Genomic DNA, 26987 nt, shown 5'->3' with positions numbered 1-26987 from the left:
CTGGTCAAAAATCTCAAGTGCTTTTTCATCTGTTTGTTTTTTGGGCCAAAAAAAAAATTGGGTGTATGTGTGAAAATTTTTGCACGGTTCGAAATTTTGGCTCAACAAACCAATCAAAAGAAATGTTTTGCTTTGAATCAAGTGGAAACACAATTATTTATTTTTTGGTTTTAAACTGTCCCACCCTGCCTTCTCTCCTGAATTTATTCCCATTTTTTCCCTACCAGCCTGAACTTTTCCTTTGCTTGGAAATGTTTTGACATGCTCAGATGAAAAGCACCGTATATTTATTATTTAGCACCTTTTGAAATGCACAGAAACCAATAAATTCTCTGGGTGGGACAGAAAGAAAGGAGTCTCCTCTGTAATAGAGGCCATCCATTCCCAACAGGGAGAGCGGGCAAGTCACTGGTACAGCTCTCCAGGTCCAGAGGAACAGAGATGCAACTCTCTCCTCATACACACAAGACGTTCGGTGCCCCGTGCTGTCCTAGGGCAAATAGGAAACCTTACCACTCTCAGCAGGTTCCGCCGCTCTTTGAAGGTGGCACAGCACCCGAGGATGCCAGTAATCATGACGACAATTCCCGCCACCACCAGGATGTAGGCGGTCGCCATGTACGTGTTGGAGGACAGGAGACTGATGTAGTCGCTCTTCTCGGCCAGAGTCCAGATCCCCACCGCCATCACCGCCCCACCGGCCAGCTTAATAAAGAGAGAGGCAAGCCGGTGAGATGCATCTGAGGTGGGCACTTCCTCTTTTTCAGAAGTGGCATCCCCTGCTGGGCCACAGGGATCAGATTTCAGCTCGCTGACCAAGGGCCTGATCCAAAACCTATTCAAGTCCATGGAAAGACTCCCACTGATTTCAATGGGCTTTGAATCAGGCCTTAAATGAAGCAGATTCTTCCTCTCTCCCCAGTCTCTCAAGGGCCCTGGGAGGTTCCAGGGCGTCAAGGCACAATATTCCAGCTGGAAGGGGATGACAGCTGGCTGGGGGTTTGCCCACACCGAGTGGGGAACTTTGTAACTGGAGTTCTAAGTTTCCAACCTTAACCAGGCTCTTGGCTCTCACGATTGCTTGAGCGCCGCCTAGAGGCAGGGAATGAAGATGAGGAGAGGGAGGGGATGCTTTGCTTTGCACCCTTGCTGGCTGATCCAGGAGTGATACTGACTGCTTCTAAACAACAGCTGTGTCTACCTCCCTCCAGGACAGAACCACTGCGGGGCAAGGCTGTAAAAGGTGGGAATCCTGGTTAGCTAAACTCCAGTGAGAATGAACATTAGCACAGGAATACCCCCGCAGTCGGGGCACACTGGGTGAACCAACATCTCTCCTTCAGGCTCCCCTTCCTCTTTATGGGCCTTGTGTTCCCTAGAGGTTTTTACCTGGTTGCCAATTCACTGAGGCAGTTCATAATTCATTCCTCTATAAAGGCTAGTCTGGACCCTCCCCAATCATTTCTTCCAGCCCACGAATGTCTGTGGCTGACAATAGTCTGATCCCTTGGCCAGCAGTTAACTTGAGGTAAAAATTCTAGTGTAGACATAACCGCAGCTATTACCCCCATAATCCCAGCCTAGCCATCTTCATTCCACTGCCAGCCTGTGCTACGTTGCTGGGCAGAATGAGAGAGGAACTGAATGATGTCCTGTGTCTATGGGCTGCCCTGGAGTATCTGATGCCTTAAGAATTGTGCCCTGGGTCACCATCCCCTGAAGTGGGCAAAAAGCACTTTTTCAGGCCACCCACTGCTGTCGATAGCTGATCACTTCAGGGCTTACTCCTGGTTAGGCAGGTTATAGTCCTTCTCCCCAGTGTTGGCAGCATGGGTCTAGTCAGATACCAGGGGTGAAATTCTGGACTCACTGAAGTCAAGCAGAATTTTTGCCATTGCCTTCAGTGGGGCCAGGATTTCACCCATGCTATCCATCCCACCACCCTGGCCACTGAAACAACAGATGGAACCCTCGACGAGGGATGTAGTGAGGCACACAAATGGGCTGAGGCACACAAAAGCTGGCACATTACCCAGAAGAAGAAGTTAAAGATGAAGAGCAGGTATTTGAGGCAGATAGTGCCGCACGTCTCCTTCTTCTCCGTGTACTCGCGCATCTTCCCGGCTCAGCAGGTCTCTGAAACGTGACACAAAGAAGAAAAGCCTGTTAGTTTTCCTGTCTCCCAGCAGGGCGGCATCACTGCTCTCCTCTTGCAAACAGCAACCACTCCTCAAAGCCTGTGCTGAGGTGGACAACCAAGGAATCCCAGCATGGTGAGTGATGGGACTCCAGAAAGAGTCTCATTGCTGTAAAATGAACCCCCTGCATCCTGATGGCCATTCTATCGCTCCTTGACAGAATCAGAGAGAGGTTGTGTAATCATCTCATCTTATTGTGTTATCACCCACCCACTCCTCCCGCTATTTCTTAGGCACACTTCTTATGGCTCATCTGCAGTTGGATTGTACTCTCTTTGGGGTAGGGACCAGGCTACCCACATGTTTGCACAGAGCCTAGCACAATGGGACCCTAATCCTGACTGGGGCACTGTACTGCCTACTATAATAGCAATCCCAAACATCACAGTACGGAAACATCTCAGGAAGAAAATGGACACATGCTCCTCCCCCTTTTCATTTTACCACCCCACTATTTGAACAAAAGAAATGCAAGTCCCAGGCCTGTTCAAAACTACATCCACTATCCAGATCAAACAGGAATCACTCCATGAGAAGAAATCAGGGAACGGAGAGGAGTTTTGTGGACAGGAAAGAGTAAGCGCTATACAAGTGTGATTCACCCTCAGGATAAAAATCCTCCCATCCTAGACATTGTCCAGAACACTCAGTCCCTTCCCTGAAATTCTTCCTTACACTCAACAACCATCACCAGCACGAACTCCTGTACCAACCACTTCCCCTTCTGCCTGAGCCTAAATCCTTTATGTCAACACTTCTCTTAGGGATCACCAAACTGGATCAGACCCCTGGTCCATTCAGTCCAGTATCCTGTCTCCAACAGCAGGCAGCATCAGCTGCTTCAGAAGAAGGAGCAAGAAATCCCGCAGTTCACAATTGTGGGGTATCTGCCCCCTAGAAAAGTTCCCTCCTAACCTCCATAACTTAATAGAGGTTGCCTTAAACCCTTAAGCAGGAAAGTTTATAATCCTTCCAAACTCCTGCCTATTTTTAATCCTGACTATTATAACTCTGGACTTGTTAGCCTAACAAATATCCAATTCTTTTTTGGAATCCTGCGAAGCATTTGGCCCAAGAGATATCCTGTTGCAATGGGTTCCAATGGCTAATTGTTAAGGTTGTGAGTCTGTCACGGAGGTCACGGATTCTGTGACTTTCTGAGACCTCTGCAGCAGCCAGTGCGGCTGGCCCAGGGGCCACCTGAGCAGCTCAGGGCAGTCTTGGGCCACCATTCCCTCCCCCCCACAACAGCAGCAGGAGTTTGGGTGTGGGAGGGGGCTCAGGCGCGGGAAGGGGTGAGGGCTCCAGGTGGCGCTTACCTCAGGGGGCTGCCCGGAAGTGAGACATGCCCCTTGGCTTCTAGGTGGAGGGACTGGGGGCTCTGTGCGCTGCCTCCACCTGCAACTGCAGCCAATGGGAGCTGCAGAGCCGGAGCTCAGGGCAGGAGCAGCACACGGAGCCCCCCTGACTATCCCTGAGCCTAGGAACCAAGGGACACGTCCCTGCTTCCGGGGAGCCACACAGAGCCAGGTAGGGAGCCTGCCAGCCCGCCAACCCCCACCCCCCCGAGCACCAGCGGGGGTCACGGGTCGCCCCGTCCCACAGAGCGCCTGTGGTGCCCCTGGGCAGCCCCTCCCCCCCAAGCACCCAAGATTTAGTGAGGGGTATAGTACAAGTCATGGACAGGTCATAGGCCATGAATTTTTTTTTGCTGCCCGTGACCTGTCCATGACTTTTACTAAAAATACCCGTGACTACAACATAGCCTTACTAATTGTATGTTATCCCTTACTTCTATAGATCATGAAGGCCCTAAGCCCTTTCCATGAGCCAGCTCTGGCTCCCAAGGTCAGTTTTAACGAATACTAGGAGGGAGAGCACATGCAAATTGGTTTCATATGATCTGCTGGTCATTGCACACCCCCGAGCGACGCAGTTATACCGACCTAACCCCTGGTGTAGACAGCGCTGTGTCGACAGGAGGGTTTCTCCTGCCTCTCATGGCAGTGGATTGACTATGCTGATGGAAGAAGCTCTCCTATCAGCATAGTTGTGTGTTCACTAAAGAACTACAGCAGTGCAGCTATCGCGCTGTACATGTAGACAAGCCCTTCGGAAAGGCAGGTCAGCCCACTGCAGGGAGAAATTTCCCTTTGCTTTTCTCTGGTCAGCAAACATCCAGGATAGGCCAGTGTTTTAGGAGCCAGCAAATCAGCCATAGGAATGCAGTAATGGGAATGCACCCATCCCCAAAGCTGATCTGCCCCAGCCTGTCCTGATTTTACAAGGAAACATTTTGCCCAGAAGAGGATATGACACCATAGCTGGCAAGAGAAAGTCACTTCACGTGGGATGGGAGTGGCTCTGAGATGGAGGTATTTATCGGGGAGAATAACTATCAGGCTCTTTTCCCCTGGCCTCTGGGCAACTCCACTGTCACCAAGGCCCTGTCTACACTGGCAAGTTTGTGCACAGTGAAGCAGCTTTGAGTGCTGTAATGCCTGAGGTGTACACACTGCCAACTCACTTCGTGTGCGGAAATTGCACGGCGCTGTTAAAAAAAAAAAAAAAACCACCCCGACCAGAGGCGTGCAGCTTCCTGCACCGGGGCTACTACGCTGCAGTGCCAGTGTAGACCAGTGTTGCATCTGAAGAAGTGGTTTTTTACCCACGAAAACTTATGCCCAAATAAATCTGTTAGTCTTTAAGGTGCCACCGGACTCCTTCTTGTTAGTATAGACACCGTGGTCGGTTACAGTGCTGCAATTGGCCTCTGGGAGGTGTCCCACAATGCCTGTTCTTGCCTCTCTGGTCATCGGTTTGAACTCTGCTGCCCTGTTCTCAGGTGACCAACCATCATCCCCACCCTATAAATTCCTTGGGAATTTTGAAAGTCCGCTTCCTGCTTGCTCGCTGACTCATGCAGTGGTCTCAGTGCACCTTTCCAAGTGGCCAGGCCTGCTCCACGCACCAGGCGATCCCCGGCTTGGAGCAATGCCAAGCTGCTGGACCTCATCGGCATTTGGGGAGAGAAGGCTGTCCAGTCCCAGCTGCGCTCCAGCCGGAGGAATTATGATACCTACGGACAGATTTCACAATGCATGACAGAAAGGAGCCATGACCGGGACACACTGCAGTGCAGGGTCAAAGTGAAGGAGCTGCAGAACGCCTACCACAAGGCACGGGAGGCAAACCGCCGCTCCGGTGCTGCGCCCATGAGCTGCCGGCTCAACAAAGAGCTGGACACGATACGCGGCGGTGACCCCACCTCCACTGCGAAGGCCACTGTGGATACTTCAGTGGCTCACGTGTCAGTCAAAAGTGGACCAAGCCAGGAGGAGGAAATCTTAGATGAGGATGTATGGGGGATGACCCAGAGGCAGAGGATGACTCGGAGGTCAGAGATGCATGCAGCCAGGAGCTCTTTTCTACCCCGGAGACTACCCAGTCACAGCTGTCAGTTGTTGGTGAAGCACAAACAGGAGAGGAGGCCCCTGGTAAGTGGATTTGATTTTGGGAATTGCTGAAGTGAGATGGTGGGGGGAAGGAGGGTTGCAGAAAGCAGGCATGTCTCCCACCACGTTAGTCTGAGTGGCAGAACAGGCTGTTGATTGACTCCGTCACTTCATGGGAATCTCCCTCAGAGATCTCCAGGAAACTCTTGTGGAGATATTGGGCAATCCACTGCTGCAGGTTCTTCAGCAGAGCTGCTTTGTTTCTTGCCCCATTAACGGTAAATTTCCCGCACCACTGTGCCATCACGAGAGGGAGTGGGGGAACCATTACTGCACACAGGCGAGCCGCATTAGGGCCAGGGCGGAAGATGCAGTCTTGGAGAAGACCCTCCCTTAATTCCCTGCTCACCCTCTTCCATAACGATCACATCCTGTGGAAAGTGTGGGGACAGAAATGATTATCAAGACCCCCTACAGTGCTGGCTCTCCCCAAGAGCCACGTGCCCAGTGTACAGCAGGGTCCGGGACGCATGATTTACCCTGGCCCTGCCGCTACTCATCATTTTGGGGGTCTTGTGGCTCATGTGTGCTTGCCTGGAGTCAGCCAGTTAGTGAGAGGTGTAAGAGTATTGACTGTGTTTTAAATCCCTGAATTAGTGTTCTATGTGTTGCAAACAATATTGCTTCTGTAAAATGTTGCATTTAAACTTCACAGAGATGACCGTGGGAGTCCAGCCTCCCCCTTTGTTACCGGCTGAATGGCTGTGCAGAATTAGAAAGCGGCCAAGAACTAAGGAGGACTTTCTGCATGATGTCATGATGCACTCTAGTGCCGAGAAACAGGAATTGAAGGAGTGGCGGGACAGCGAGAAGAGGGGCCGAAAGGAGAACACAGCGCACCAGAATGAAGCCACGGAGAGGCTCTTAAAGGTTATGGAGCGCCAAGCAGACACGCTCCAGGTGCTACTAGCACTGCAAACCAAGCAGCTCTGCGCCTGCCCTCCCCTGCAGCCGCTGTCGCAAAACTCTTTCTCATGCTCCCCCCAGACACCACCAACACACTCTTATCAACCTCCTGACTCCAGTCTATACCCGCGGCATTCCGCTCCTCCCCCATCACAGCCCAGCACTGCGGACTCCCACTACCCACGGCACTCAACACCTGTCCCTCTGCAATTTGGCCCAGCTGAAGCACAGTACCCGCTGCATTGTATTCCAAAGGAGAAGGTTGGATATGACCCCTGGACATACACAAATCTTTAGCCATCCTGCGACCCCTCCATCTCCTGGAACCTTCCCTTCCCTTATCCCCCTCACTGCTTATGTTTTTTTTGGCTTGACTCTCTCCTCCGGTTGTCGTTTTTTAATAAAATAATTGTGTTGGTTTGAAAGCAATCTTTATTCTATTAATTGAAAGCAAAAAGAACACTGCAAAGCAACATACAATTACGTTAAACCCACATTGTCTGCACCAATCACCTCCTAGCATTACAAGCACTGCAATCCCGAGCATAGCAACGAGCATTAGTGTCTTTCAGCTTCAAATTGCTGTTTCAAGACATCCCTGATCCTTATGGCCCTGCGCTGTGCCACTCTAATAGCCCTGGTCTCTGGCTGTTCAAACTCAGCCTCCAGGTGCTGAGCCTCTGCGGTCCAGCCATGAGTGAAGCTTTCACCCTTCCCTTCACAATTATGGAGCGTACAGCACACGGCTATAAGCATAGGAATATTGTCATCAGTCCAGCTTCCCACAGAGGCAGCGCCAGCGGGCTTTTAAGCGGCCAAAAGCACATTCAACAGTCATTCTGCACTTGCTCAACCTGTTGTTGAACCGCTCCTTGCTGCTGTCAAGTTGCCCCATGTATGGTTTCATAAGCCACAGCATTAAGGAGTAGGTGGGGTCTCCCAGGATCACAATGGGCATTTTGACTTGCCCTACGGTGATCTTCTGGTCCGGGAAGAAAGTCCCTGCTTGCAGCTTCCTGAACAGGCCAGTGTTCTGAAAGATGCATGCATCATGAACCTTTTTGGACCAGGCTGCGTTAATGTCTGTGAAACGCCCACGGTGATCCATAAGCACCTGGAGAACCATACAGAAATACGCCTTCCAATGAATGTACTCAGTGGCTAGGTGGTCTGTGCCAGAATTGGAATATGTATAGCATCAATCGCCTCTCCACAGTTAGGGAAGCCCATCTGTGCAAAGCCATCTACAATGTCACGCACATTGCCCAGAGTCACAGTCTTTCGGAGCAGGATGCGATTAATGGCCTTGTAGACTTCCGTCAACACGAGTCCAACAGTAGACTTTCCCACTCTGAACTGATTAGTGACTGATTGGTAGCAGTCTGGAGTAGCCAGCTTCCACATGCAATCGCCACACGCTTCTCCAATGGTAGGGCAGCTCTCATTCTCATGTCCTTGCACTGCAGGGCTGGGGTGAGCTCATCACAGTCCTATGAATGTGACTTTCCTCATCTGAAAGTTCTGCAGCCACTACTCATCATCCCAGATGTGCAGGACGATGTGATCTCCCCACTCAGTGCTTGTTTCCCGAGCCCAAAAGTAGCGTTCCACTGTGGTCAGCACCTCTGTGAATGCCACAAGCAATCTTGTGTCATAGCTACTACGTGTGGTGAGATCAATGTCACACTTCTCTTGTCTTTGTAGTTTAAGGTATAACTCCACTGCCACTCGTGACAGGTTGGTCAGAGCGAGTAGCATACTGGTCAATAGTTCGGGATCCATTCCTGCAGCCCGAAGAGGCAGGGCGCGCAATACAGAAACCGTTGAAAGAAGGCGCCAAATGCAGACGGAAGCACAGGGATTGCTGGGATGAGAAGCAATGCATCACAGGGCACTGGGACAGGACCCAGGATGCCCCACGACCCCCTCCGCTTTCCTACAACTCTTAGCGGCAGAAGAGGAAGAGGTGCTCTGTGGGAGAGCTGCCCAGAGTGCACCACTCCGAATACCGCTGCAAGTGCTGCAAGTGTGAACACGCTATTATGCGGGCAGCTGACAGTGTGAACACACAACAGCGGTTTCCCTTCAGCGCTCTCTGAGCGGCACTGTCACTCCCGGCGCTGTAACTCTGCCAGCATAGACATGCCCTTAGAGAAGATTAATTACCACATTGCTGAGCAAAAGCATGAGGGAGCGGATGATAGTGCCGTCATCTGCTCTGAACAGATTTGTAATATCAGAGGGTTTTTTCCCTCCTTTTAAACAATGGTCCTATGAATTTCAGGTTCCTGGAAGGTGACAGATTTAAAGTCCCAAAATCTTTGTTTAACCACAGGACACTTAGCAGCAGCAGCGGGGCTAGTTTCTACACACTGTGCTATCCGTGTGGCTCAGCCTACACCTTCCTAGACAATCTCTACGTAATTCAGTCTCTAGGGCCCATGCTGTCCTTGACCTATTGCCCAAGACTGCCAGGAAGGGGGCCATGGAGTGCAAATTGTGATGTGAACCCTCCTGAGATCAACAAACTCATTTAACTAAATAACCAGGAAATTGTAACCGTTACTGCCAAGCTGTATAGGATTTGAACTAGCAACCTAGATGTGAAAAGTCTACAATAGACCCTTGCTAATCCCCTGAACCATCCAGCACCCAACACTGGAGCCCACTCCTACCCTCATAGGATCCCAGGATACAGATGCCCCCCGCAACATTTTCTTGCTCCCACAAAGAACCGCACTATGCAGTCACCTGACACTGCATCAGCTTTAGTTAGAAAGTGCAACCATGGTAGGTTGGTGCATTGGTCTTTCACATACAGCAACCTGGATGTAAGTGTACGTTAAATCAGTGATGGAAATACGTCTTAGTCCCTAGTAGATATTTATTCACATTGTGAATCCACCCAACAGTTGGATATGAGGCAACACAAGTGGCTATTTTTCCCCAAGAGAAGATCCAAACCAAAGACAGGAGGAGGAGCAGCAGGCTAGGTCTGAGGTTTAATAACACAACCCGGGGGGTAGGGGTGGGGGCAGGAGAAAGGAGAGAAACTAGAAACAGTAGAGTAAGAGATGAAGAGGAGTTAAAGTTGAGGTGAACTGGCTGAGCTGTGTAAGGGGATGCAGGAATGAAATAGCAGGGCGTGGTGGATTAAGGTTTAGGTGCAGGCAGATCTGTGTGAGAGGGAAGCTTGCTGAGCAATTATCCCAGCTATTTCTGGATCAAGCTACCAGTGATTTACTTCCACCAGCACTAGATTTCCCCTACACTCCCCGCAAGATCCAAACCACTATGACAACAACATGTAGCGAGGAGGAGCCTTTTGGTTCTTTGTCCTCATCAGCATCCTACCCCCAGTGAGGTGTCTCCAGGAAGGGGGTGTGTGTAGCTCTTAATTCCCTCTGAAGCCAAAGCCTATGCTGAGCGCTCAGTGTAAACGGTACCGGCGAATTGCTCTTCTGCTTGCTACATATTGGGAGTAAGAGATTCCTGAGAGGCGCAGCAGGGTGTCCTCACCCCATACAGCACTTTACGGTGTATCCTTATAACGTATGTACAGCAACTAATAAAGAGAAGAGGCGGGGGAAAGGCAAGCCTTTCCCCTCCCTTCCCAAGAGACAGTCAGATGCCCCAGGACGGGATATCATTGGAAGAGATAAGCTTGAGTGGGAGATGAGGTGTGACCCTAAGAGCCCCCAATACTCGCTGGTAAAGGCCCCAATATAACATAAATTGTGTCAGGCCTGACACACTCATTACCCCCACACGCTGTGATGATATATAATTAAAAGATGTCTGTGTAAGGTATCACATGTAAACTGGTGACACGCTGGTCCCAAAAATCATTGTGTGATGTATGTAGAGGTTGTATATAAAGGTGTGTGGTATGTGTGTGTTAGAAACACATTCTTCAAATGTGTTTTGGAGGCAGTGTATACAGCATGTCTGCCCTAGCCAAAGGAATGGGGATTTCACTGTTGACTGGCTTGATTACAGGCAGAGAACAATGAAAGTACATTTACATATAAGGTAAACAAAGCAATCAAGTAGAGGAGGAAACAGTTTAGTGAGTCTGCATGCCCAGGAAGTCTTCCTGGCTCTTGAGACAAAGACAATGAACAACAGAAAATATAGAGGAAACAAAAAGACATTCTAGTCATTCATCACTAGGGGAACAGCAACCTCTGAGCCTGTGAATGGTAGATCTTCTTGGCCTGAAGACCAGGAGCTGCTGCTAACTTGCTCTAAGTGAGAAACTGTTTTAAGCAAAGGTATAACTTTTAAGGAATTACATTTTAGGCTCTAGAAAATATGGTATTTTTGTAACCCTTTTTTCTCTCTTTTATACTTGCCTAGTATCAATTAAATCTCTGTTCTTTATTAATAAACTTATTCTTAGTTTTACTCTAAACTATCTCAGTGCTATTATATTAAATATAGAGAGTACACAGCTAACCTAGCAGGCTGGTGTATACACTGTCTCTTTCGGGGCAGCAAATGTAATAATTTCCGAGTATCCAGTGAGAGGGACTAGAAACTACAGACAGACATCTCTGGGGAACTCAATTACTGGGGTTCACTGACTTCTACCTGCAAAGCAAGGTTAAGACTGGAGGATTTTCAAGGAGCTTGTGGTTGAAGAGGACAGACTGGTGTGGCAGGGAGCTGACACAGTCTAATCGCCCACAAAGCACACTGGCTAAGGCAGAGGAATAACACAGCGGCTTATGGTTTTGGGCTGCCCTGAGGAGAGCATAATTTGAAGAGGGGTGTTGTGGATTAGTAGCTAATGCACTGGACTAGGAGTCAGGAGACCATGGTTCTATTCCTGGTTTTGCCACGGTCCTACTGGGACACCTTGGGCAAGTCATGCTCAGTGTCTCTGTGTCTCCTCTCAGCATTTGCCTGTCTTGTCTATTTAGATTGTAAACTCTCTCTCTCTCTCTACACACACACACATTAAGCCTAGCACAATGGGGCCCTGAGTTTCACTGCTGCCTCTAGGTGTTACTGTAACACCAATAATTAATAATGAGATCTGGATTGGCGACTTTGATTTTTGTCATTATTGAGTACCGGCAAGTTATCATTGTAAGCCAGATCCTCAGTGAGTGTAAATCAGTATAGCTCCCTTGGCTGATTGACACCCGCTGAGGATCTGCCGTGTATCTTGAACAATGCACCCACTTCCTCTAAGCTCCATGGGATCAGATTTTCACTTCACCCAATCTCCCAGTCTAACTAGGTGACTGCACTTTTCCATCCCCCCTGACCCCCCCCCCCACAAAAAATAGGGGCTCTTTGATGACATCTTCACTGCCGAACAGCAAAAGTACAGCCTGTTACTGTCGCTGGGTTGCCTTTTTAGTATTTCACTCTCCCTGCCCTGGGCCAGATCCCCTGCTGATTGACACCTCCCAAGGGTCCCATGTATTTAAAGTGGGAGATGTCAGACTTGCCATAATCTTGTGCATTGGTGTGGGGGGTGGGCAATGGACTTTCAACTTAGGCTCTAATCAACCCTGGGTGAGGCAGTCACTACATACCCTCTACACCAAAACCTCTGCCACTGCTCAAGGCCTCCTGGGAAATTCCCTCTCTCACACACAGATGTTTCTAACAAGCCTCAGGTAAGGACTTTTCAGAGGATCTTGCAGAACTAAGCTCAGCTGTTCTGACAAGAGGAGCAGTAAAAGCACACAAGAGGTCCTCCTCTCTGTGTGTTTTCAAAGAGCAGACAGAGAACAGCTGCAGGTTTATGAAGCACAGATGATTCATGGAAGGGTGGTAGCCAATGAATCACAGAGTAATCATGGCTGTCTTCGTTTGATCTATTCCTCCTAGCCAGTACAGGCTGCTCCTGAATGCTTGGTGACTAGCCAAGGAAACTATTCATGGAAACACGTGGTTCTTTCTGGACCCTCCCTTGTGTGTGTAATGCATTTTCTTTTCCTTGTACCACACAGAGTTGACTAGCTCTTTGCGAGAGGCTATTCCAGGCTGCCCTGTAGGGAGCAACACCCATCTTCAGGGAAATAGACAAAGGAAAGATACATTTGTATTGAACCCCTTGCCCAAGCACCTAAGAAGCTGATCCTGAGCAGTGGTAAGCATCCATGCCTTCCATGATGTTTAACTGCATCATTGCTGGAAAAGCCCTGGAGCGATGTGGAGCATTAAAATGATCCTTTGGGGCCTCGGCATGCTGGGTGCTGAGCTCCTCCGACAATATGGCCATAAGGCCTTGTCTATACTTGCAAGTTAGAGCACATTAAATCAGGCCCAGGCGCCATAACTCCTGAGGTGTTCACATTGGCAAGGCACTTCGAGTGCCTGGACGCTGCAGCGCTCCTGGTAATCCACCTCCATGAGAAGCATAGAGCTTGCTGCGCCCCGGCTGGAGCACAGGGGTGTGAGTGTGGAGGACGTGTGGCATTATTGTGCTGTGATTGGCCTCCGGAAACGTCCCATAATCCCCTGAAGTCCAGTGGGCACTCTGGTCATTGTTTTGAACTCTGACTGCAGGCATGCGGATATCCCCTTTCAAAGCTCGTTTCTGACAGCCCAGGGACACAAAGCAAACCCTTACTGTGGAATGCTCCTGCTGCAGAGGTGTGTGTGTGTTTGTGTGTGTGTGTGTGAGAGAGAGAGAGAGAGTGTGGGTGGGGGCTGATGTCGGGTTTTCCCCTTCCCCCTGTCTGAACTTACAAGGTAGCATGCTGACACACTCAGCCCCCGAAAACACACTGTCTCTCCCCCCACATACACACAACACACTCCCTGTCACACTCCCCACCCCCTCATTTGAAAAGCAGCTGGCAATCTAGTCGGATGCCCATGGAACAAGGGGATTGGGAAATCGGCATCATGTGACGCTGTGTCTGCCCCATGACGCATTGCAAACCCTTCCCAAAGCACCCTGCAGCCACTTGCACGCTGGGACAGCTACCACAATGCACTGCTGTCTGTGGCATTGCAAGAGCTGCTAATGTGGACACGCTCCACAGTCACAAGGAGCACAGTGTGAACACACAGCAGTGCTTTCCCCACTGCTGTCTCCGAGGGCTGGTTCAACTCCCGGCGCTCTACATCTGCAAGTGTAGCCATAGCTTAAGTAACACAGTAGGAGCTGAGCACTTTCGAAAATAACCCCAACTGTGGCACTTGACAGTCCAGCCCTAAACATGGTACTGTAGCATCCATTATCCTGGGCTGAGGCACCTGCGTCTCAAGATCTTGTTGTGGGGTCCCACCCCAGCCCACTGGATTTTGTTAGCTCATCTATGTATGTGCACATGCCAAGGCTATGAAAGCACATGCTCCTGCATTCAAATAGGTTATAGGCACTTGTCTAGTCACACACACAAAGTGGCTCAATGAATCTGCCTCTACCTGCCCCGTACCAGGAGTCAATTAGACAGCAAAGAAAGCAAGCCGGTCCTGAAGACTTTTCTGCATAGCCTGCCCTGAAGCTATGTCTAATGGATGGGGAGGTAAGGCATTGTTTCTTAACCTAAGTAAATTAAATAACTCCCAGGCCATAAAAGGCAACACTTAATGAATAGCAACTAGGAGGCAAGCAGCATCCAGGGTGTGCCCAATGATGTGTCTTTATTTTCTCCCCAGTTAAACACAAGTCAGGCAGAAAATAGAGTTCACAGCTGTTCAACCTTTTGGTGGCACCCATGGCCACAGTAGCTAAGTGCTGGACAGATGCAGTGCAGCTGTACTGTAAGGTCCATAGTGGACTTCACAGCCCATCTTCACCCACATACGTAATGCACAAGATAGTCTCACCTGAGAACTAAATTCTAGTTCTGGTTTTGCCAACCACTTGCTGGGCTTGGATAAATCACTTAAGGCCTTAATTTTCAGAGAAGCTGAAGGGCAATTACAGGTGCTCAGCACTTCTGAAAATCCAGCCCTTAACCTCTCTGTGCCAAACGAAAATCCCACTAGCACTCCCCGATCTACCAGCTAGGATTTATTTTAAAAAATGTCATCCTGCTGCTTATCACCTCTGCCCTTGGGTGCTTTATGACACTGAAAACAGCTATGAACCATTAAATACAGCCTTCCCGCCAGCTGCATTGTAAGGGCTGCTTGTGAAGTGCTCTGTAGTGCATAAATGCTAAGTGCTATTATCTGCCTAAAGGGGATGCTCAAAGGGGAAACAAACACGGCTTCACTCACCTTTCAGGGGGAGGAAAAGTTGGAACACAAATGAGACCTCTCAGTTCTCCACGGGGATGTCTTTCTCTTTCACCTGCTCTCGTCTTCAATGGGATACAGGGAAGAGAACAACTGAAAAAGAAGGAAGACAGCCCTCAGCAAAAAAATATTCCCTTTCCCTATATTAAAAAGCTAATAGCACGCATCTCCATCAAACCTTCATTCTGTAACATCAGAGCGTCTGCTCACAAAGCATGCTACATGTGTGCGTTGGAAGGACGAAAAGAGGAAGGCCCAGGCTGCAGCTCTGGGAGATATGATAGGTAGCCCTCTAGTGTCGGAAGCTCCCAGAAAGGGGCAGCCAGTCATTGGGTTTATATTCACATGTCTGTAACATCAAGTAAACCCAGCTAATGTTTCTGTCAAGGCTGCCTAAACCACAGCACAGGTGCACTCTGGCAACACAAAGGAGCCTAAGAAGGGGTGGAAATGGCTCCCTGAGAAAGCCCATGGAGAATATGCCCTGCCCGGGAAGACACCCCAGCCAGTGTAGAGCTGGCATAAGGACTCCAAGCCAGCTCTGCTCCCAGCCCCTGGCATAGGGGGCATGTCAGGATTGGGCCAGGGGTATGGAGTGGGCGGAAGTGGGCAAGCAGGGATGGAAATGGGGCACATGGCCAGAGCTCACAGTTCTACCATTATTCACCAATTGCCAGAGCTCATCAGGAGCTCCAGAAACCAACAGAGATAGAACAGTTCTGAGGCTGACACCCAGAGCCAGGAAGGGCCCCCAGCTTTGCTCCAAAACATGCAGCGCACAACCGTGGTTTTAAGTCACCTTTTCCCAGCCCCCAGCTCTGTCCCAAGCACAGGAGTTGGGGGACCAAGAATTCGGGCCTATATGCCAAGCCAGTCCCTGTCCAACCATGAGTTATCAGCGAGTGATCTTATTAACAGGCTAATGACAGCCCAGAACAGCTGATCCAGATCTGGCTCCTGTCTGACTTCCCCTGCCTGTCTAGGTTTTTGTATCATGCTCAGCAACACAGTGTCTCTCTCAGCTGAAAAGGCCCCTCAAACCTGACATAAGCCCAAGCAGTACTGCCTGGACATAGGTCACCGTTGTGATTTACCTGCCACTGCCTCCCCACCCTGCCTAAGGCCTCTTCCCCCAATTGTGAACTGACTAGCCCTCCGGGTTAAAAACAAACCTACAGAAAGGATCTCATTCTCCACTAAATATTACAGGCTTTTGAGAATAATTTCTATACAAGCCTATTGCATTTCTGTAGCCCTCTCCTGGAGTCTTCGCAATGAAACCCTACAGGACTTTCGCTGAAGTCAAATGGGTAGCCAGCTCCAACTTTTCTTTCTTTTCTTCTTTTTTTTTTTTTGGAAGGGGAGGAAATGGGGAGGAGTTTAGACAACTTGCCTGTTCTCCAGAGAGAGCACTGCATGCGGGGACTTGAAGTCTCCATGGGCTGCATCTTCACAGAAAGACTAAGAATGGCTACAACTAATTACAGCCCAAATCAGGTGCAGCCCTGAGGCTCCCGATAATCTGCACTTGGCAAGGTTTGGGAATCCTTCGTCACAAACCGCAGGACATGAAAGGGGAGAAGGGGGCAGGAATTCACCTAAAGCCACTTATTTATATTGCAGACCAGGACCCCCCTGTGATAAACACCGTACAAAACACAGAATTAAAAAATCCCCATCCTCCCATGATCAGTCTGCCTCTCTGAAAAGCTAACATTAATGTATCCTCCCAGTGTGAATGCTACAGTTTCTTCCCCCCACCCCACCCCACCCTTTGCCTTGCCCTTTAGCTGCTTGTGGAGATTCAGCTGGGGAACTGGAATTCCTACTTGTAAGCAGTTTGCACACATCCCCCTCAAACAAAAATATTGTCTGGGGTTCTGCGAGTTAAAGGAGAGCAGAAGTATAGTGTTAATGGCTGAGCTGACTTGTTTCTACTCCCACTGCTTCTGTTCCCCACCCCAGAATAGAACACTGTTTACTTCTGTTGTCTTTAAAGTCACACTCCTAGCTGCAGAACAACAGGAAACAAGTGAGTCTGAGATTTTTCTCAAAATGCTGGACACATGCGGATTCCACATGCAAGAGTTTTTCTCTCTCCTGAAATCTCTGCCCCTGCTGGCAATGCTGCTGGGGGTGAGGATGGGGCTTTGGCATTGATTTATCCCCTGCAAAGGTGGTGTGATCCAGCAGTCTGAGCACAGGATCAGGACTCCCTGCATTCTATTCCGGCTGTGTCATTAACTCACTTTGAAGCTTGGGGAAAGTCACTTCACTTCTTGGTCTTCATTAATACTGACTAACCTGCCTTGCTGGGATGTTATAAGGATTGGTCTTTGTGACACACCTGGAAGAAAAGGGGTAAGTATTACCCAAAGGCCAAAACCCCAGGTTCTCACCCAGTTTTTAGTCAGGCAGATGCCCCTTGAAGTTGCTAGGAGTTTGAATATGGCCCACAGGGAAGTACAAGGGATAAAGTCTCAGGTACCTCCAACATCCCTTATTCTCCTCCTCCCCCTCTCTGCCAAAAACAAAAAAACCCTGGAAGAAGCAGAGTTAACTTCCTGGCAGCGAAGAGTCTATTAGACCACATCTACAATGCAGCATGTACAGTGGCCCAGCTGCAAGGCTGGAGCGCTTGTGATGGAGATGATCTAAGCGGACGGTAGACTTGTCAGTTTAGTAACTGCAGCCTCTGCAAGAGGTGGTAGCTATGCCAGTGGGAGAAGCTTTCCCACTGACCTGGTGCTATCCACACCAGTACTTAGGTCGGTATAACTTGCGTTGCTCAGGGTTGTGAATTATTCACACCCCTGAGCAAAATGAGTTATACCGAAGTAATCAGTAATATAGACAAAGTCTTAGATCATGGAACAGTCTCCCAAGATAAGTGGGAGGAGCCCCAACATTTAAGATGCTTGCAAGTCACCTGGGAAAAGCACTGGAATATAAATCAGGTTTCAGAGTAGCTAGAATTGTCAGGGAGCTGGGCTGGGTGAGCTAGGAGGGACCTTCCTACCTCTACTGTCTGTGTTCCTAGGAGAGCCATTTAAAAACAAATGGGCAACGTCAGCAATGTTTAAAAAAAAAAAAAGTAATGAAAGGTTGCCAACCTCTTCTCCAGACACACTCTACACCAGCTGACCGACACTGAGTGACAGAGCACCACTGTCTGCTTTCTCCTCCTCCCTGAGGTAAAGCTGCCAGCCTCAAAGCCCAGCACTCCAGACAAGGGCTCTGATTTCCTAGGACCAGCCCTTCAGTCTAGCTCAGCCAGATTCAGAGTCATTACATGTGTACACAGGTCTCCACCAGATCTTTCCCCTGGCTGTCTGCACTCCTGGCAGCGCTCATTAGCTCTAAGAGCTCTCAGACTCTTAACTGAGGCTCAGACAGTGCAGCAACTCATGAGCCAAATGTCCAGTCCTGCCTCCCCATGACATGCTGGGCCTGAAATCTTCAGGAACTTCAGCTGTGTTCTGCCCTTTGTTGAAGCTCATCATGGTGCTGCCTGCCCCCATGCCCTTTCCCCTTGCAAGAGGAGAATTGTCCCCAGGATGCAAAATGCGTTTTTCATTTCAACCAGTTAGAACACGCTTGAAAGTCAAACCACCAATGGGGTGGTGAAAAGCATGAGTGTGATCAAAACCTTAAACTATATGAGACAAGGAAGCTACTCAAGGGCAGGCGTATGGAATGGACATGGAGCTGAACTCCCCTCCCCATCTTCTGATTCCTCTTTGGTTTTTGAATGGAAGCATGCTCTAGTGCAGAGATTCTCAAACTGTGGTCCACAGACCACCAGTGGTCCACAAGCTCCATTCAGGTGGTCTACAGATAGTTCGCTCTAAGGTGCAAGCCGGGGCGGCTGAACACGAGAGAATGAAGGGCCACTAATTAGGTGCCTGGCCCAAGAAGACGCACATGGAAAGTGAGGTGGTGGCCTTGGGGGGAATAGGAGGTAGGTGGGAGGGGGCAGTGGGGTGAGAAGAGGGGGTGAAGGGAATTTGGGACATGCAGGGCTGCAGCGGCCAGAGAAAGAGGTGACTTTCCCCAGCTCCAGAGCTGCGGCCACCAGGGAGAGACTCCCCTCCTTCCCAGCCCCAGCTCCTGGCGGCTGCCGTGGCAGGACATATTCCTGTATTCCTGGAGGTTTCATCACATGACATAGCCTTTAGTTAAAGATTTAGTTAAAGATTCATCTTCAATTTGTGAAGACTCCAGGGCAATTCTGGAGGATTGGCAACCCTAGGCCAGGAGGCTACAGGCCACAGCTCCCTGAACCTGATCCTCTGGAAAGCAATGGGTCCCTCAAAACAGATTCCAAAACAGTTGAAGGTGGTACACAGTGCAAAAATACAGGGCTGCAGACAGAGCAGGTTTGGAGATGGGCACTCCACGCGTGGATTTAATGAAAGCTCTTCCATGCAAACCGCATCCTTATGTCTGAAAGAAAGCTCCTTTCATCCAGAAGGATCTCAGAGCACTTTATACTATTTATACACAGGAACCACTTCACCAGCCACTGAGCTGAAAAGAGGGATAATAAAAGGCTTTTCACTCTTCACGAGAAGTGCCAGAGCTCAGGGCCTGCTGTGTGTTTGCAAAGAGCTCCTTGAGATCCGGACCTGAGGAACAGTGGATGAGTTAGGTCAGTCTCAGCTGACAGACACCACAAACCTGCTGTGAGGACACTTCCTTTTCCCCTCCAAGTTCCCCGTAGTTACTACTGCTGGTGTAGCTCCGCAGTGGTGGCAGTGGTAGCCTAGACAGGGAGCACTTAGGTAGTCTGGCCTCTGGTGTTTTCGACACCATGCTATCCATCTCCACTCAAAGCCCTTATTTAAAGAGCAGGGCTCTTGTCTACACTCGAGAACTGGATCCAGTGCATTATGCCAGTTTAATCACAAGCGATTTAGTGCATCTGCATTGACCGTGCTGAATCCATGGAAGTTATGCGCCCCTCCATACGAGACTGATGCTGTCTTGATCAACTCCCTGATCATTCCCACTCAGTTCCCACAGACGACGCATTGGGGCCATTCCCCAAGGTCCCCGGTGGACTGTGGTAGGACTCGTTGAATCCTTTCAGCTTCTCTGAGTCCATGATGGCACTAAATCAGTTCAAACTGAACTGGTTAGACGGTTTGTAACAGACCTGCAGACAGTTAGGGGAATGTGTGTGTGTGGGTGCAGTGCTCAACGAATATTCTAAGGGCCTTAACCAGTTGAATTTCTCAAGTGTACATCAAGCTCTTTTTACAAGACAGTTTCACCTCATCGACACTGGCTAGCCAAACTGCATTGTAACTTTTAAGCTCAGCAGGTAAACACTGTTAGCTGAACTGAGTCCACAGAGCTCTTATAGAAGGTGCTTTCTATTTATTATTCACAGATCCCTCATCATCATCTTAGTTCCTGTGGTGGGGTGGTGCCCCACCCCCAGGCAAGATTGGGCTACAACTGGCCAGAGCGGTTGCACAGAATGGCAGCCAATCAGAGAGGGCCTGTGGGGAAGCCAATCAGTGCTGAGCAGAGGGCAGCAAATCAGGGCCAGGCTAGGCCCTATATAAAGGCTGTCCAGGAGAGAAGCAGTCAGTTTCTCCCAGACCTTCAGAGGGAGCTAAGGGGACCAGCACCTCAGACAGCGCAGCGCAGCGCAGCGCAGGCTTGGGGGAGCAGAGGAAAGCTCCAGCCCCATACCTGTCAGACTGCAGACCCTGACTAGAAGGGCCTAGAGGGTGCAAGGGGTCAGCAGGGAAGTGACCCTGGGAGGATGGACAGACAAGAGGAGAGAAGGAGGGCAGAGAGGCTGCCACTAGAGGGTCCCTGGGTCGGGACTCAGAGTAGTGGGCAGGCCTGGGTCCCCTCCTTCCCCCCCGGTACTGTACCTGGCCATGAAAGAGTGGCCATGACAGACTGCAACTGGCTCTTGAGCAGAGGGGCTAGACTTTGGAGGTTGTGGTTGGCCACTGCGGCAGGGGCAAGTTGGAAGACTGCTGTTAAACCTGCTGTTAAAGGGGTAAGGATGGACAAGGGGGGCACTGCCGGAGGGCAGTGTCCTGAAGTAGATGTTGCCGAGCGGGGAGCAACACGAGTCCGGGTACCAATGGGGGAGCAGATGATGGACGGGACACCACCGGCAGAGGGCGCTCCACAATGGACAGAGCTAATTCCCAGATGCGCCAGCGGGAGACGCAGGGGTGGTCCCCAAGCCAGGCATATTTTTGGATCTACATGCAGTGTTAGGTGTACGCCAATGCTGGCAGTTAGTTATCATGCAGTGATAATTCACAGTTATTAGACTTTAACCAGAGCAATAAAACATATTTTCAAGAACCACTGGAAGATGCAATAGCTGCTAAGGTGCTTCTATAGCCCCCAGAGTCGTCATAGCAACTGGGCAGGGCACCACACCCCCATTAGTGTATTTATCCTCACAACACTCCTGTGAGGTAGTGCAGCACTGTCCCCATTTAACAGAAAGGGAACTAAGGCACAGGCAGACTAAGGCCTTGTCTACACTACCAAGTTTTGTTGACAAAAGAATTATAGAATATGAGGGTTGGAAGGGACCTCAGGAGGTCATCTAGTCCAACCCCCTGCTCAAAGCAGAACCAATCCCCAATTTTTGCCCCAGATCCCTAAATGGCCCCCTCAAGGGTTGAACTCACAACCCTGGGTTTAGCAGGCCAATGTTCAAACCATTGAGCTATCGCTCCCCCCAATGAACGCATACACACTGCTATGTGACTTTTGTCGGGAAAAATGCCCGGTTTTGGCAACAAAATACACCCACCCCCATGAGAGACATAAATCTTTTTCCTCTACATTTTTCTCAAAGTGCCAGTGTAGACACCACGCTTGATTTTATCACTTTAACTGGCCGCCCTGAGGTGTCCCACAATGCCCACCGCGACTGCTCTGGTCAGCAGTTTGAATTCCACTGCCCTGCAGCCAGATAAACAACCATCTGCCCCTCCCCCTTAGAAGCCCCAGGAATTTTTGAAATTCCAAGAAGTCTCATCACATCTTTCCAGGTGACCATGGCAGGTTACCACAGCAAACACTCTCCTGCTTGGACCACTGCGCAGCTGCTGGATCTGGTCAGTTTATGGGGAGAGGAGGCTGTGCAGTCACAGCTGTGCTTGAACTGTAGACACTTGGATACCAATGGGCACATTTCTCGAGGCTTGCGCGAAAAGGGTATGATCAGGACATGCTGCAGTGCAGAGTAAAGATAAAGAAATGGAGGCAGGCATACCATAAGGCAAAGGAGGCAAACTGTTGCTCCAGTGCTTCACCTAAGACCTCCTGATTCTATAAGGAACTAGATGCTATCCTCAGTGGCGACTCCACTTCCAAGAGCCCCGTAGATACTTCGGCGGTCCTGGAGGTGGCGGAAAGAGGACCTAACCTGGAGGACAAAGTTATTGATGAAGAGGTGGAGTTAGACGACTATGTGGAGCTCCCAGCGGGGTTGCCCGATGGGACGGGCAGCCAGGAATGGTTCTCCACTCCAGAGGTGACTAGCCAGTCTCAGCAGTTGCTCTCTGGCGAGCAAGAAGCAGAAGAGGAGAGGCCTGGTAAGTGGCTGTGGTTTGTGTAGTGTGGAGGTGGGTTCAGGGTCTAGAAATGTGGGAGGCTAGCTGTGTTTCTGTGAGCTGGACATTTCCCTGTGTAGCTAATCAGTACGGCGGAACAGGGTGTTGATGCATACTGACATTTCTCGGGAATCCTCCAGAGGTCTCCAGGAAAGTTTCCGGGAGGTACTAGCAATCCTCTGCCGAAGGTTTGCTGCTTTGTTCCTTCCCCTGTTGCAGGAAACTTTCCCGCGCCATTTGGCAATCACTTGTGCAAGGACCAAAGCGGCACACAGGCGAGCAGCATAAGGAGCAGGGCGGAAGCCACAAGCGTGGAGTAGATGTGCCCTCATTTCCCTGCTTCCCTTTAGCAGCGAGATATCTGCTACAATGACCCCCGCCTGTGGAAAAGTGTGGGGAATTTTAGAATTTTTTCCCTAGTCGGCTGCACCACGACCCTTGCAGAGTGTGTGCTTTTTTCCCCCCCATGTGCAGCGCCACTCCCCCTCACCCCCGCCAACACTCACCGTGCTTTGGGTGTTCACAGAGATGTGTGCCTGCCAAGGGTCAGTGAGAAAGTGACTGTTATGTTGCAAAAGATGTATTTAACTGAAATATTTCAATGTTGTGTGTGAGTTTAACAATCCCACTTCTGTGCATTGTCCCTTGTGTTTTGGCAGATGTGGCCTTCAGGAGCACCCCACGGACCCCTGCCGAGCGTCTCCGCCAGATAAGAAAGTGCCCAAGATGCAGCAAAGAAGACATGTTCTGGGAGGTATTGCACTACTCCAATGCAGAGAAAAGGGAATACCAGGATTGCTGGAAGCTAAACAGCAGGACAGAAAAGAGAATCAGGAGTTTATTAAGGATGCTACTGAGTGGATGATTAAAGTAATGGAGTAGAAAACGCAGGTGCTGAAGTCCTTAATAATGCTGCAGACTGAGCAGATCTGAGCCCGCCCTCCCCTGCAGCACATTCAGAACTTTTCCATGCCACCCCCCACCCCCTCCAAACTCCACCCACACAGTCCTTTCCACGATCTGGGACTTCTAGGTTTCCCCTTCACTACACCCCATTGGAGAACTTTCCCAATGACGGCTGGACCTACACACAGCTATGAAAGTCTGCCCTTCCTTGGTTTCTCCTTTCCCAGCAGACATCTGGGTGTTTGTGTGTGCTGTTTCTTGTGCAATAAAAGCAAAGTTTTTGAATTATAATATCTTTATTTGATCTCTACAAATTGAGATAGTAGGCACTACCAGTACATACACAGACAGTTTAATCATTTGCTTACTAGAATGTAAAGCCCAAAATGTCACCATTGCTTCCTAGGAAAACTACACGTAATGTAACATTGCAGCACCCATCGAAGAGATCTATATTACTGGTTCTCATTTTCAAAGTGTTGCCTCAAAGCCTCCCTGATTCGAACTGCCCCCCTCTGGGCCCTTCTGATAGCCCTGGTATCTGGCAGCTAACCAGTCTAACTCAGCACTCCACCCCGAGCAAACCTTTCACTCTTAGCTTCACAGAGATTATGCCATGTACAACATGCGGCTATGACCAGGGGAATATTATCTTTATTAAGGTCTAACCTGCCCTAAAGGCAACGTCAGCGTGCCTTTAATCTGCCAAAGGCACATTCCACTGTCATCCAGCACCTGCTCAGCCTGTTGCTGAACCACTTCTTACTGCTGTCCAGGCGTCCCGTGTAAGCCACTTGAGCCACAGATGTAAGGGGTATACCAGGTCTCCCAGAATCACTGTGGGCATTTCAACATCCCCCACTGTAATCTTCTGGTTTGGAAAGAAGTCCCCACTTGCAACTTTCTGTACAGGCCGGTGTTCCTGAAGACGCGTGCATCATGCACCTTCCCGGACCACACCTCACTGATGTCAGTGAAATGCCCATGGTGAACCATGAGCACCTGCAATACCATGGAGAAGTACCCCTTCCTATTCATGTACTCAGTTACATGGTGGTCTGGTGGCAAAACTGGAATGTGTGTGCTATCTATCACCCCTTCACAGTTAGGGAAACCCACTTATGCAAACCCATTCACTGTTTCATGCACATTTCCCAGAGTCACAGTCCTTTGTAGCAGGATGCAATTTATTGCCCTGCACACTTGCATTAACACAGCCCCAATGGTTGACTTCCCCACTCCAACCAAATTGGTTCGCGACCGACCGGTAGCAGTCTGGAGTCACCAACTTCCACACAGCGATTGCCACACGCTTCTCTACTGATAGGGAGGCTCTCATTCTGGCGTCCTTGCATCGCAGTGCAGGGGTGAGCTTCACACACAGCTCCAGAAAGGTGGCTTTCCGCATCCAGAAGTGCTGTAGCCACTGCTCGTCATACCAACCCACATGATAACACAATCCGACCATTCAGTGCTTGTTTCCCCAAGCCCATAAGCGACCGTCTACCCACTGCGCTGTTCTGTGAATGCCAAAAGCAATCTAAAGTTGCTCCTATCTGGATAGACTCACAGGTGCCCAACATGTCTCTGGTTTCCATTTCTCTGAGGGCTCCGTTTTTGAAGCCTGAGTATCTCCGGCTATGATTAAGGCTTTGAGTAGCTCTCTCTCTCTCTCTCTCTCTCTTTTTTCCACAGTTGAGATCATTTACTAAAAAAAAAAAAAAAAATTTTTTTAAATCAAATATTGAGCCTGTTCAAGGGCAAATTAAATGATAGTTCATTTCTTGAAGCAGTGGGAGCCTCTCTCTCTGCTGCTGTAGCAACAGCAACATGTTATGTGCAGCAAACTCAGGACTGAGCTGCCTCTAAAATAATCCTCCTTAGAACCAAAATTAACACCCCGTTGCTAGAAATAGAAGTTCCTTCCATCCCTCCCTCCCCCTCTCTTTTGCAGCAAACTTTAATGGATCGACAAAACCATTTACTCAGCTGTTTGTAGAGCAGCCTGCAAACATCACAGGGAAGTATCAGCATGTGAATAAACAAGGGGAAGGCATGGGCTGTTTAAAGGCAATTACAAGCTGGCTGAGTGCCAATGTTAGGAGGGGCGGGGGAACAGCACACTCAAACAAGCTGTAAATCAAAAACAACGAGGAGTCCGGTGGCACCTTAACGACTAACAGATTTATTTGGGCATAAGCTTTCTTGTGGGTTAAAAACCCACTTCTTCAGAGGCATCCTCCTCATTGTTTTTGTGGATACAGACTAACACAGCTACCCCTCTGATACTTGGCACCATTCAAGCTGTAAATCAGGTTCCTCTGAAAGATGCCATACTCCTTCTCTGCCCCCATTCATACTCCACTGTCCCTACAGGTACCAGTGAATGCTTCGTCACTAAGGAACTGTCGACACACAACTTCGTGCTGCTTTAACTATATCGGTACAGTTAAGGTGGTGCCACGCCTCGCAGAGCGGATGCAGTTTTAGCAGTATGCAAAGTAGACTCTGAAGCCACCTCAGCGAATCACGATCCTTACTGAGAATTAATACACCACTGATCTGTAGCTGAGAGAAGAGATCCACTGCATTCCAGCGCTGTCTGTTAGTCAGCACTCTGATTATGGCTGGGAAATCCTGGACTGGATTTCTGCAGCTAGCCGACATGGGGTTTCTTCCATCCTTCCATCTCTCTGGTTACCCCAGAAGGAAGGAGGTAGCCTCATCACAGACGAAGTATAAAAGCAGTTTTGGGTTCACTCCCTCTATTTTCTCCCCATAGAGTTTAAGGCCAGAAGGGACCATTAGATCATCTAGCCCAGTGGTTTTCAACCCTTTTTCATTTGCGGACACCTAAAAAAAATTTCAAATGGAGGTGCAGATCCCTTTGGAAAACTTAAGACAGTCTGTGGACCCCCACGGGTCCGTGGACCACAGGCTGAAGACTATTGATTTAGTCTGACCTCTTGTATAACACAGGCCAGATGATCTCATATAGTAACCCTCTATTGAGCCCAATAACTGATTTGACTAAAGCATAATCTTCCAAGTGAAGACTGGATGCCTTCCTGAAGGCATCAAGAGATGGAGAATCCACCACATGCCTGGTAGCTTGTTCCAACGGTTCCGCTCTTGCAGATGGCTCTGCCTGCTTCTTTAAGTTCATTCAATACTAGCAGAGTTCAAAGGGAAGATGCCAATGTGACAACTGTCCGAGGTATCGCTGGCTCACCATCTGCTTCCCAAATCATCCCCATGGCATCAGTGGGGTTGGGGGAACAACCAGAGCTGTGGTGTTTAAATTCGACCTTTAAGATCTCAGCACTAAGAATGGGATCTTTCCAGTCCTCCGTTTTTAACAGAAATAGTGAGAATTTTCAGGAAAGCTACGGCCAAAGTGTCTAGAAGTGACCAGTGATTTTTAGATGCCTCCATTTTTGAGTGCCCAACATGGTGATAATTTGAAGGGGCCTATTTTTCAGAGGGCAGGAGCTCAGCACTTTCTGAAAGTCAGGCCCTTTTAAGTTGAGCAACTGAAAAATGAGGCTCATAAAAAACAAACAAAAAAAACAACAACCCCAAGCCACTAGTCATGTCTGCAAAGGTTGGCTTAAATCTAAACGTCATGCTGAAAGTAGCCATGA

At 49.4% G+C, this 26987-nt stretch overlaps 1 protein-coding gene across 2 annotated transcripts in view; it reads right to left on the bottom strand.

Moving 5' to 3' along the window:
- CD151 (CD151 molecule (Raph blood group)) overlaps positions 1–26987 on the bottom strand; it is a 57043-nt gene that overhangs the window by 18744 nt on the left and 11312 nt on the right. For both annotated transcript variants that reach the window (XM_073347166.1, XM_073347167.1), the window contains exons 2-4: positions 14816–14926; positions 2033–2136; positions 514–705 (exon numbers count right to left, since the gene is read on the bottom strand). In XM_073347166.1, the coding sequence (XP_073203267.1) occupies positions 514–705; positions 2033–2116 (276 nt within the window). In that variant the 5' untranslated portion in view covers positions 2117–2136; positions 14816–14926. The remainder of the gene's footprint in view (positions 1–513; positions 706–2032; positions 2137–14815; positions 14927–26987) is intronic.

This window comes from Lepidochelys kempii, chromosome 6 (genome assembly GCF_965140265.1).
Source record: "Lepidochelys kempii isolate rLepKem1 chromosome 6, rLepKem1.hap2, whole genome shotgun sequence".
Classification (NCBI taxonomy): Eukaryota; Metazoa; Chordata; order Testudines; family Cheloniidae; genus Lepidochelys; species Lepidochelys kempii.
The sequence above is the reverse complement of the archived record's forward strand: the minus strand, read 5'-3'. Positions and strand labels throughout refer to the sequence as shown.